This window comes from Dendropsophus ebraccatus, chromosome 12 (genome assembly GCF_027789765.1).
Source record: "Dendropsophus ebraccatus isolate aDenEbr1 chromosome 12, aDenEbr1.pat, whole genome shotgun sequence".
NCBI lineage: Eukaryota > Metazoa > Chordata > Amphibia > Anura > Hylidae > Dendropsophus > Dendropsophus ebraccatus.
The window spans coordinates 87,150,919-87,163,876 of NC_091465.1; the positions used below are offsets into that span (position 1 = coordinate 87,150,919).

Sequence of the window (12,958 nt, forward strand, 5' to 3'; positions counted from 1 at the left end):
TGAAGCAGGGCGGTGGTATGGAGCAGGGCGGTTGTCGCTCAGACGACATGCTGGGAGTTGTAGTTTTGCCGCAGGTTGGGGACAGCTGGTATAGAGCAGAGTGGTGGTATGGAGCAGGGCGGTTGTCTCTCAGATGGGCATGCTGGGAGTTGTAGTTTTTCACAGCTTGGAGGCTGCTAGTATGGAGCAGGGCGGTGGTCTCTCAGACGGCATGCTGGGAGTTGTAGTTTTGCCGCAGGTTGGGGACTGCTGGTATAGAGCAGGGTGGTGGTATGGAGCAGGGCGGTGGTCTCTCGGACCCCATCCCCCAGTCTGTGGCTTCATCGCCTTCTCTCCGCATTGTGGCTTATTTGTTGAATAGAATTGCAGAGATCATCCTCTCTCCATCACTGCTGGGACTTGTGGTTCCTCTATGGCTATGGCAGGTTTTGCTGTGACCCCTGGATGTGTAGCTCCTCCGGGGTGACGTGCGGCAGGACGCTGTGCTGGATTTAAGGATCTTTTCATTCTGTGCCAGAACAAACAGAAAGAACATGATGGGGCGGGGGGTCAGATACAACCGCTCTGAGGACACCACATCCCGCACACTGTCTGACTGTAATGTGGTGCGGGAAGGGTTACTGAGGAGTCCTGGATGGGATTAGGTGCCGCACCCTCTGCAGTGGTCGCTCCTGGGAACATATGGGAGAGAGGGGTATAAGGAGAGTACTTGGCCCAGAGGCTTACACTCTAATGGCTGCTGGGGTCCGGCATATGTTGGAACCCATTCACACCTGCATAGGAACAGAAGAGGTGCGGGAGATGTATCACACAGGGGAGCAACAACCAAACACATTACAGCTAAAGAGGCCTCTCAAAATGATTGCTGCGGGTGACGTCTCGTCTGCGCGGTTGCCGTGGGTGACGTCTCGTCTGCGCGGTTGCCGTGGGTGACGTCTCGTCTGAGCGGTTGCCGTGGGTGACGTCTTGTCTGAGCGGTTGCCGTGGGTGACGTCTCGTCTGCGCGGTTGCCGAGGGTGACGTCTCGTCTGCGCGGTTGCCGTGGGTGACGTCTCGTCTGCGCGGTTGCCGTAGGTGACGTCTCGTCTGCGCGGTTGCCGTGGGTGAGGTTCATCTGCGCGGTTGCCGTGGGTGATGGCTAGTCTGCGCGGTTGCTGAGGGTGACGTCTCGTCTGCGCGGTTGCCGTGGGTGAGGTTCATCTGCGCGGTTGCCGTGGGTGACGGCTCCTCTGTGGAGGGTGCAGTAAATCTCTTGTAGTGTGACAGTAAGCTGTAGCAGGCGGGAACCCTCCTGTAGTCCGGCAGATCCACCGCTGATAGTCCGGGCTCCCCAGGACAGCGCCTGTCAGCCTCCTCCTCCATCCTCAGGCGGCCGCCTCTCCTCCATCGGGGCGGGCTCAGGCCTCATCCAATCCCCGGGCTCTCCTGGAGGCGGCTGCCGGGCAGCATGTGAGGCTGGCGGCGGCCACAGGGCGGGAACCCCGGATAACGGAATGGAGAGAGCGGAGCCGGGGAGGTGAGAGGCCGCGGCCCGGGGAGCTCAACCTCAGTACCACAAACTGTGAGAATCCCCGCACCCCCTAAGCAGCTGTCCCTGCAGGACCCCGCCATGTCTGACCCCCTGACCCCGCCATGTCTGACCCCCTGACCCCGGATGTGATCTCCTGCAGGAGAGGACAGGATGCCCCCCCCAGTGACAGGATGCCCCCCCCCCCCCCCGTGACAGCCCCTGCACCCCAAGAGTCACCTCACAGCCCCCCAAACCTCCCATGGGGGCTGTCCCATCATCCATCAGTAGGGGACCCCCAGAGGGCGCTGTCCCATAATCCAGCAGTAGGGGACCCCCAGAGGGGGCTGTCCCATCATCCAGCAGTAGGGGGCGTCTTATAGGGTGCTGTCCCATCATCCAGCAGTAGGGGACCCCCAGAGGGTGCTGTCCCATCATCCAGCAGTAGGGGACCCCCCAGAGGGTGCTGTCCCATCATCCAGCAGTAGGGGACCCCCATAGGGTGCTGTCCCATCATCCAGCAGTAGGGGACCCCCATAGGGGGCTGTCCCATCATCCAGCAGTAGGGGACCCCCAGAGGGTGCTGTCCCATCATCCAGCAGTAGGGGGCGTCTTATAGGGTGCTGTCCCATCATCCAGCAGTAGGGGACCCCCCAGAGGGTGCTGTCCCATCATCCATCAGTAGGGGACCCCCAGAGGGTGCTGTCCAATCATCCATCAGTAGGGGACCCCTATAGGGTGCTGTCCCATCATCCAGCAGTAGGGGGCGTCTTATAGGGTGCTGTCCCATCATCCAGCAGTAGGGGACCCCCAGGGGGCGCTGTCCCATCATCCAGCAGTAGGGGACCCCCAGAGGGCGCTGTCCCATCATCCAGCAGTAGGGGGACCCCCAGAGGGCGCTGTCCCATCATCCAGCAGTAGGGGACCCCCAGGGGGCGCTGTCCCATCATCCAGCAGTAGGGGACCCCCAGAGGGCGCTGTCCCATCATCCAGCAGTAGGGGACCCCCAGAGGGCGCTGTCCCATCATCCAGCAGTAGGGGGACCCCCAGAGGGCGCTGTCCCATCATCCAGCAGTAGGGGACCCCCAGAGGGTGCTGTCCAATCATCCATCAATAGGGGACCCCCAGAGGGTGCTGTCCCATCATCCAGCAGTAGGGGACCCCCAGAGGGCGCTGTCCCATCATCCATCAGTAGGGGACCCCCAGAGGGCGCTGTCCCATCATCCATCAGTAGGGGACCCCCAGAGGGCGCTGTCCCATCATCCATCAGTAGGGGACCCCCAGAGGGCGCTGTCCCATCATCCAGCAGTAGGGGACCCCCAGAGGGGGCTGTCCGATCATCCATCAGTAGGGGACCCCCAGAGGGTGCTGTCCCATCATCCAGCAGTAGGGGACCACCAGAGGGCGCTGTCCCATCATCCAGCAGTAGGGGACCCCCAGAGGGCGCTGTCCCATCATCCATCAGTAGGGGGCTCCCTATAGGGTGCTGTCCCATCATCCATCAGTAGGGGGCTCCCTATAGGGTGCTGTCCCATCATCCATCAGTAGGGGACCCCCCATAGGAGGCTGTCCCATCATCCATCAGTAGGGGACCCCCATAGGGTGCTGTCCCATCATCCATCAGTAGGGGACCCCCATAGGGTGCTGTCCCATCAGTAGGGGACCCCCCATAGGGTGCTGTCCCATCATCCATCAGTAGGGGACCCCCAGAGGGTAACTCATTTAGCTGCTCTGTAATCGTTTGTACAGATAACGGTCCTGGGGATGATGAGGTTGATGGTCCTGTTGCTCAACACATTTCCCCTGATGAGTGATCACTCTCTCCTGGGGGGGGGGGGCACATTTCCCCTGATGAGCGATCGCTCTCTCCTGGGGGGGCACATTTCCCCTGATGAGTGATCGCTCTCTCCTGGGGGGGCACATTTCCCCTGATGAGTGATCGCTCTCTCCTGGGGGGGCACATTTCCTGGAGGGGGGGGGCGCATTTCCCCTGATGAGCGATCACTATCACCTTGGGGGGCACATTTCCTGGAGGGGGGGGGGGGGCGGGCGCATTTCCCCTGATGAGCGATCACTCCTGGGGGGGCACATTTCCCCTGATGAGTGATCACTCTCTCCTGGGGGGGCACATTTCCCCTGATGAGTGATCACTCTCTCCTGGGGGGGCACATTTCCCCTGATGAATGATCACTCTCTCCTGGGGGGGGCACATTTCCCCTGATGAACGATCACTCTCTCTTGGGGGGCACATTTCCCCTGATGAACGATCACTCTCTCCTGGGGGGGCACATTTCCCCTGATGAGTGATCACTCTCTCCTGGGGGGGCACATTTCCCCTGATGAGCGATCACTCTCTCCTGGGGGGGCACATTTCCCCTGATGAATGATCACTCTCTCCTGGGGGGGCACATTTCCCCTGATGAGTGATCACTCTCTCCTGGGGGGGGGGCACATTTCCCCTGATGAGCAATCGCTCTCTCCTGGGGGGGCACATTTCCCCTGATGAGCGATCACTCTCTCCTGGGGGGGCACATTTCCCCTGATGAGTGATCGCTCTCTCCTGGGGGGGCACATTTCCCCTGATGAGAGATCACTATCACCTTGGGGGGCACATTTCCTGGAGGGGGCGCATTTCCCCTGATGAGCGATCACTATCACCTTGGGGGGCACATTTCCTGGAGGGGGGGGGGGCACATTTCCCCTGATGAGTGATCGCTCTCTCCTGGGGGGGCACATTTCCCCTGATGAGTGATCACTCTCTCCTGGGGGGGCAAAATTCCCCTAAAGAATGATCACTCTCTCCTGGGGGGGCACATTTCCCCTGATGAGTGATCACTCTCTCCTGGGGGGGCACATTTCCTGGACGGGGGGGGGGGGGGTGCATTTCCCCTGATAAACGATCACTATCACCTTGGGGGGCACATTTCCCATGATAAGCGATCACTCTCTCCTGGAGGGGGCGCATTTCCCCTGATGAGCGATCACTATAACCTTGGGGGGCACATTTCCTGGGGGGGGGCGCATTTCCCCTGATGAGCGATCACTCTCTCCTGGGGGGGCACATTTCCTCTGATGAATGATCACTCACTCCTGGGGGGGCACATTTCCCCTGATGAGCGATCACTCTCTCCTGGGGGGGCACATTTCCCCTGATGAGTGATTGCTTTCTCCTGGGGGGGCACATATCCTGGCGGGGGGGCGCATTTCCCCTGATGAGCGATCACTATCACCTTGGGGGGAACATTTCCCATGATAAGCGATCACTCTCTCCTGGAGGGGGCACATTTCCCCTGATGAGTGATCGCTCTCTCTTGGGGGAGAACATTTCCTGGGGGGGGGGGGGGGGGCGCATTTCCCCTGATGAGTGATCGCTCTCTCTTGGGGGGACACATTTCCTGGGGGGGGGGGGGGGGCACATTTCCCCTGATGAGTGATCGCTCTCTCCTGGTGGGACACATTTCCTGGGGGGGGGGGCACATTTCCCCTGATGAGTGATCGCTCTCTCCTGGTGGGACACATTTCCTGGGGGGGGGGGGCACATTTCCCCTGATGAGTGATCGCTCTCTCTTGGGGGGGCACATTTCCTGGGGGGGGGGGGGCACATTTCCTGGAGGGGGCACATTTCCCCTGATGAGTGATCGCTCTCTCTTGGGGGGGCACATTTCCTGGGGGGGGGGGGCACATTTCCCCTGATGAGTGATCGCTCTCTCTTGGGGGGGCACATTTCCTGGGGGGGGGGGCACATTTCCCCTGATGAGTGGTGTCACAGCCTCGTGTACATCTGCCGCCCCTTGTAGATACTGTACATGTGACCCAGGATGTTTGTGGTTTCCATGGCTACAGGCACTTGTTGGTAACAATGTTTCCCGCCTGTATGGCGTAGATCCCATCCGCAGGGTCCTAGCTCCTGCCTGCCATCCCCTGTGGTGTCTCCATTCATTGTGCCCTTTGTCTGTGGGTGGCGGGCTCTAGGGCCTGAGAGTGGCCGTCCTCACAATCACAGCACTTTGCTGTCTGCTCTGGAGGATGAGCCAGTAAGGGCCTAAGGAGATTTAATGTTAATCTGAGAGTCAGGGGGGCAGGGGCTGTGCTGCCCATGGGGTCCCGCTGCCATGTTACTAGGAGTGTGCGGCTGCTGACAGGTTCAGTCTGGTGAGGCTCCTTAAGAGTTGTGGCATCGATGAGTGCAGCTCTGGAGGAGACGGAGACCCCGGACTCCAGTGAGCCGAGGCTGGAGGTTGTGATAGAGGTCGGTGCCCGCAGTGTGTACGCAGCTCCCTGCAGTCTTTATGTCTCTTCTATGCCCTCACCTGAGGTGCCCTGTGCTGTATTTGGGGGGGCAGTGGGCTTTAAGGGGTGGCATTGTGCTGTGTATGGGGTGCCCAGTGCTGTATATGGGGGGCAGTGGGCTTTCAGGGGTGGCATTGTGCTGTATATGGGGTGACCTGTGCTGTATATGGGGGGCAGTGGGCTTTAAGGGGTGGCATTGTGCTGTATATGGGGTGACCTGTGCTGTATATGGGGGACAGTGGGCTTTAAGGGGTGGCACTGTGCTGTATATGGGGGGGGGGGTGCCCAGTGCTGTATATGGGGTGCCCAGTGCTGTATATGGGGTCCCCTGTGCTGTATATGGGGTACCCTGTGCTGTATTTGGGGGCAGTGGGCTTTAAGGGGTGGCATTATGCTGTATATGGGGTGACCTGTGCTGTATATGGGGGACAGTGGGCTTTAAGGGCTGGCACTGTGCTGTATATGGGGGGGTGGCACTGTGCTGTATATGGGGTGTCCAGTGTTGTATATGGGGTCCCCTGTGCTTTATATGGGGGGGGGGGTGCAGTTTGCTGTATATGTGGTGCCCTGTGCTGTATATGGGGTGGCTCTGTGCTGTATATGGGGGTGGGGGGGTGGCACTGTGCTGTATGTGGGGGGTCCAGTGTTGTATATGGGGTGCCCTGTGCTGTATATGGGGTGTCCAGTGTTGTATATGGGGTCCCCTGTGCTGTATATGGGGTGCCCTGTGCTGTATATGGGGTCCCCTGTGCTTTATATGGGGGGGGGGGGGTGTTGCACTTTGCTGTATATGGGGTGCCCTCTGCTGCCTGTATATGGGGGGTGGCACTGTGCTCTATATGGGAGGGTGGCACTGTGCTGTATATGGGGTGCACTGTGCTATCAGGGGTGGCAATGTGCTGTATATGGGCTGCACTGGGGTGCACTGTGCTGTATATAAGGTGCCCTGTTCTGTCAGGGGTGGCAGTGTGCTGTATATGGGGTGCCCTGTGCTGTATATGGGGTGCACTGTGCTGTATATGGGGTGCCCTGTGCTGTCAGGGGTGGCAGTGTGCCTGTATATGGGCTGCACTGTGCCTGTATATGGGGTGCCCTGTGCTGTATATGGGCTGCACTGTGCCTGTATATGGGGTGCCCTGTGCTGTATATGGGTTGCACTGTGCTGTATATGGGCTGCACTGTGCCTGTATATGGGGTGCCCTGTGCTGTATATGGGTTGCACTGTGCTGTATATGGGCTGCCCTGTGCTGTATATGGGTTGCACTGTGCTGTATATGGGGGTGGCACTGTGCTGTCGGGGTGGCACTGTGTCTGTATATGGGGTGCACTGTGCTGTTGGGGGTGGCACTGTGCTGTATATGGGGGTGGCCCTGTGCTGTCGGGGTGGCATTGTGTTGTAGATGGGGGGGCAGCGGGCTGTAGATGGGGGGTCTGTTATATGGCTGCTGGGTGTATTGTGAGACCCCAGTTTGGTGGTATTTGGAGGTCCTCCACCCGTCACTTACCTCCTCCTTCTTCTCTGTAGGCGCTCTCTGCCCAGGTGCTCGGATCCCCAGAAGATAAGACTCTTACTCTTCGTGGTAACTCTGCCCGTCTGCCGGCTTGTATCCGAGAGATTGTTACCAGGAACCTGAGCCCGCCACCCAGCCCTAGTGAGTGCCCTGTGCCCACCATCACTTGACTCTGTACCCCCGAGTTTGCTTTATGCCCCTTTACACCCCCTAACTTGTCTCTGTGTGTCTCCTGTATTTCCGCACTTGTCTCTGTGCCTTCTGTACTCCCTGCACTTCAACACCACCAATTGGCTTTGTACCCCCATCTGATTCCCTTCTATCCCCAACTTTGCTTTGTGTCCCCTGTACCCCTTACTAATTGTCTCTGTGTCCCCCGTACCTCTTCCTAATTGTCTCTGTGTCCCCTGTACCCCTTACTAATTGTCTCTGTGTCCCCCGTACCTCTTCCTAATTGTCTGTGTCCCCCGTCCCTCTTCCTAATTGTCTCTGTGTCCCCCGTACCTGTTCCTAATTGTTTGTGTCCCCCGTACCTCTTCCTAATTGTCTGTGTCCCCCGTACCTCTTCCTAATTGTCTGTGTCCCCCGTCCCTCTTCCTAATTGTCTGTGTCCCCCGTACCTGTTCCTAATTGTCTGTGTCCCCCGTCCCTCTTCCTAATTGTCTCTGTGTCCCCCGTCCCTCTTCCTAATTGTCTGTGTCCCCCGTCCCTCTTCCTAATTGTCTGTGTCCCCCGTCCCTCTTCCTAATTGTCTGTGTCCCCCGTCCCTCTTCCTAATTGTCTGTGTCCCCCGTCCCTCTTCCTAATTGTCTGTGTCCCCCGTCCCTCTTCCTAATTGTCTGTGTCCCTCTTCCTAATTGTCTGTGTCCCCCGTCCCTCTTCCTAATTGTCTGTGTCCCTCTTCCTAATTGTCTGTGTCCCCCGTCCCTCTTCCTAATTGTCTGTGTCCCCCGTACCCCTTCCTAATTGTCTGTGTTCCCCCGTACCTGTTCCTAATTGTTTGTGTCCCCCGTACCTCTTCCTAATTGTCTGTGTCCCCCGTACCCCTTCCTAATTGTCTGTGTTCCCCGTACCTGTTCCTAATTGTCTGTGTCCCCCGTACCTGTTCCTAATTGTCTGTGTCCCCCGTCCCTCTTCCTAATTGTCTGTGTCCCTCTTCCTAATTGTCTGTGTCCCCCGTCCCTCTTCCTAATTGTCTGTGTCCCCCGTACCCCTTCCTAATTGTCTGTGTTCCCCGTACCTGTTCCTAATTGTCTGTGTCCCCCGTACCTGTTCCTAATTGTCTGTGTCCCCCGTCCCTCTTCCTAATTGTCTGTGTCCCTCTTCCTAATTGTCTGTGTCCCCCGTCCCTCTTCCTAATTGTCTGTGTCCCCCGTACCCCTTCCTAATTGTCTGTGTTCCCCGTACCTGTTCCTAATTGTTTGTGTCCCCCGTACCTCTTCCTAATTGTCTGTGTCCCCCGTCCCTCTTCCTAATTGTTTGTGTTCCCCGTACCCCTTCCTAATTGTCTGTGTCCCCCGTCCCTCTTCCTAATTGTTTGTGTCCCCCGTACCTCTTCCTAATTGTCTGTGTCCCCCGTCCCTCTTCCTAATTGTCTGTGTCCCCCTTCCCCCAACCTCTTGGCTCTGTACTGAGCTGAAAACCCAATTCTTTCCTTGTTTTCTTTCTCTGATGTGTCGGAGGATTAGATAAGGTGGAGTGTCCCTTTAGCTGGCGCTCCACCTCTGGGGTAGTTGTGCTAGTTAGTGTCAGTGTCATTTCCTCTTTTGCCTGCAGATGTCGCTGTTGTTAACCGCTTGTATAGTAAGAGCGCCCTCTAGAGGCTGCAGGATGGGACAGCACCGTCACCTCCTCTGTATTCTCTCTCATGGCTCTTCTTCTTCTCAGGCCTGGCTGCAGACATGTCCTCCCTGATTTCTCTACAAGAGGAGAACCGCATCCTGCAACAAGAGCTGTCGCGGGTGGAGGACCTGCTGGCGCAGAGTCGGGCCGAGAGAGATGAGTTGGCCATTAAGTATAACGCTATTAGTGAGAGGGTAAGAAGGAACCTGATCAGTACTAACCAATGGCTGCAGGCTATGGCTGGCCTCTCTGGGGATCAGTTCTGCCCTCTACTGTCAGATTGCAGGGAGTGCAGCACAGATCCTGAGCCGGGGTGCAAGCTCTGCTGGGAGGGCTGAACTACTGACTCTGAGGGCCCTCTACTGTACAGAGGAAAGGTGGCCGCACACACTCCCCCCAGTGCCACTACTCTGAGAGGAGATAAGCCACTGCCAGAGGAGTCCAAAGGGGAAGGGGGGACAGAGGAATCCGGAGGAGGGGAGATAAGTCTGAGGGAGGGGACAGAGGAGTCTGAGGGAGGGGGACAGAGGAGTCTGAGGGAGGGGACAGAGGAATCCGGAGGAGGGGAGATAAGTCTAAGGGAGGGGACAGAGGAGTCTGAGGGAGGGGACAGAGGAGTCTGAGGGAGGGGACAGAGGAGTCTGAGGGAGGGGGACAGAGGAGTCTGAGGGAGGGGACAGAGGAATCCGGAGGAGGGGAGATAAGTCTAAGGGAGGGGACAGAGGAGTCTGAGGGAGGGGACAGAGGAGTCTGAGGGAGGGGACAGAGGAGTCTGAGGGAGGGGACAGAGGAGTCTGAGGGAGGGGAGATTAGTCTGAGAGAGGGGACAGAGGAGTCTGAGGGAGGGGACAGAGGAGTCTGAGGGAGGGGACAGAGGAGTCTGAGGGAGGGGACAGAGGAGTCTGAGGGAGGGGACAGAGGAGTCTGAGGGAGGGGACAGAGGAATCCGGAGGAGGGGAGAGAGGTCTGAGGGAGGGGAGATTAGTCTGAGGGAGGGGACAGAGGAGTCTGAGGGAGGGGGACAGAGGAGTCTGAGGGAGGGGGACAGAGGAGTCTGAGGGAGGGGGACAGAGGAGTCTGAGGGAGGGGACAGAGGAATCCGGAGCAGGGGAGATTAGTCTGAGAGAGGGGACAGAGGAGTCTGAGGGAGGGGACAGAGGAGTCTGGAGAAGGGGACAGAGGAGTCTGCAGTATACGGGCTGTGCACAGACTGTATACTGCAAACAGGACCTCTGAGCTCACAGCGTCATAATGAGGCCAATGTACATCCACAGCCCCTTCACTCAGCAGGTGTCACCCCCACTCACTACTCTCATATTGATGGCCCATCCCATGTGCAAGAAGTCCTAAAAACCTCCATTAAGTGTATGTACAGCTGGTATAACCTGGGTATACACTGTATATAGTGATATGGAGCATGCTGGTATAACCTGGGGATCTCCTGTATAAAATGATATATGTACAGCTGGTATAACCTGAAGATCCCTTGTATATAATTATATATGTACAGCTGGTATAACCTGGGGATCTACTGTGTATAATTATATATGTACAGCTGGTATAACCTGCGTATCTCCTGTATATAATTATATATGTAGAGCTGGTATAACCTAGGTATATACTATATATAATTATATATGTACTGCTGGTATAACTTGGGTATATACTGTATATAATTATATATGTACAGCTGGTATAACCTAGGTATATACTATATATAATTATATATGTACTGCTGGTATAACTGGGGTATATACTGTATATAATTATATATGTACAGCTGGTATAACCTGGGTATATACTGTATATAATTATATATGTACAGCTGGTATAACCTGGGTATACACTGTATATAGTGATATGGAGCATGCTGGTATAACCTGGGGATCTCCTGTATAAAATGATATATGTACAGCTGGTATAACCTGAAGATCCCTTGTATATAATTATATATGTACAGCTGGTATAACCTGGGGATCTACTGTGTATAATTATATATGTACAGCTGGTATAACCTGCGTATCTCCTGTATATAATTATATATGTAGAGCTGGTATAACTTGGGTATATACTGTATATAATTATATATGTACAGCTGGTATAACCTAGGTATATACTATATATAATTATATATGTACTGCTGGTATAACTGGGGTATATACTGTATATAATTATATATGCACAGCTGGTATAACCTGGGGATCCCCTGTATATAATTATATATATACAGCTGGTATAACCTGGGGATCTCCTGTATATAATTATATATGTACAGCTGGTATAACCTGGGTATGCACCGTATATAATTATATATGTACAGCTGGTATAACCTGGGAATGTACTGTATATAATTATATATTTACAGCTGGTATAACCTGTGTATATACTGTATATAATTATATATGTACAGCTGGTATAACCTGGGTATATACTGTATATAATTATATATGCACAGCTGGTATAACCTGGGTATATACTGTATATAATTATATATGTACAGCTGGTATAACCTGGGGATCTCCTGTATATTATTATATATGTACAGCTGGTATAACCTGGGGATCTCCTGTATAAAGTTATATATGTACAGCTGGTATAACCTAGGTATATACTGTATATAATTATATATGTACAGCTGGTATAACCTGGGTATATACTGTATATAATTATATATTTACAGCTGGTATAACCTGGGTATATACTGTATATAATGATATATGTACAGCTGGTATAACCTGGGAATCCTCTGTATATAATTATATATGTACAGCTGGTATAACCTGGGGATATACTCACAGGCAGAAAGACGCCCTATCATGTCTCACTTTACCTCAACCACCTGGTATTATAAGATGTCGGCTGCCGGCACCCAGGATCCATTCTTCTGTACTCTATATTCTTATGATAAATAGCACCATATATCTACTATCTATATTCTATGTATAAGTGGAGTAAGGTTTAGTTATTATTGTCGGCCTTGTTTTATTAGCTATTTATATTCATAAACTTATACTGCTACTGATACTTTTCTTCTATACCAATGTTATATTATGTGAAAACTCAATAAAATGTTTGAACTATAACCTGGGTATATACTGTATATAATTATATATGTACAGCCGGTATAACCTGGTATAACTTGGCTATATACTGTATATATAATTATGTACAGCTGGTATATACTGTATATAAAGATATATGTGCAGCTGATATAACCTGGGTATACACTGTATATAATTATATATGTACAGCTAATATAACCTGGGTATACACTGTATATAATTATATATGTACAGGTGGTATAACCTGGGTATCTCCTGTATATAATTATATATGTACAGCTGGTATAACCTGGGGATCTCCTGTATGTAGTGATAAGTAGCATGCTGGTATAACCTGGGTATCCTCTGTATATAAGTGTTCTCCAGTCCTTGTATAGGCAGTCTTCTGATCTCCTCTGTTCCATTCCTTAGTTGGCGTCTTGTCCGGGCAGGCGGTGGGCACTGATGGGCAGTCGGCAGGCTCTGACTTGCCCGCGGTCGCTTATTTTCTCAGTGGTGCATTCATAAACGTCATTGTGCTGTCCTCTGTTCCCACCGGAGCCCGGACCCCCGCAGTAAATGTCTTATCCATGGTGACGGCCTGTGTGAGGAGCGGGGATGGCACCTCCGTACAGCCAGGCCCCCGCACACCCCCTCTCGTCTCCTCAGTCTCTGCTGGGATCAGTAAATTACTTGGGATCGGTTTCAGATCTGATTCAGTGGATCCTGCTTTCGGATTTGGATACAGACTCTGTGGCGCCCCCTAT

General features: G+C 54.0%; 1 protein-coding gene across 2 annotated transcripts in view; it reads left to right on the top strand.

Annotated features, from left to right (window-relative positions):
- The first annotated feature begins 1,210 nt into the window (after nt 1-1,210).
- The window catches only part of CROCC (ciliary rootlet coiled-coil, rootletin), a 52,110-nt gene continuing 40,362 nt past the window's right edge, over nt 1,211-12,958 (top strand). Inside the window, exons 1-3 of one of the 2 annotated variants that reach the window (XM_069947385.1) lie at nt 1,211-1,516; nt 7,323-7,449; nt 9,196-9,344. In XM_069947385.1, coding sequence (XP_069803486.1) covers nt 9,210-9,344 — 135 coding nt within the window. In that variant the 5' untranslated portion in view covers nt 1,211-1,516; nt 7,323-7,449; nt 9,196-9,209. Of the gene's footprint in view, nt 1,517-5,557; nt 5,757-7,322; nt 7,450-9,195; nt 9,345-12,958 lie in introns of those variants that run through there. The other variant, XM_069947384.1, reaches the window with a different exon arrangement.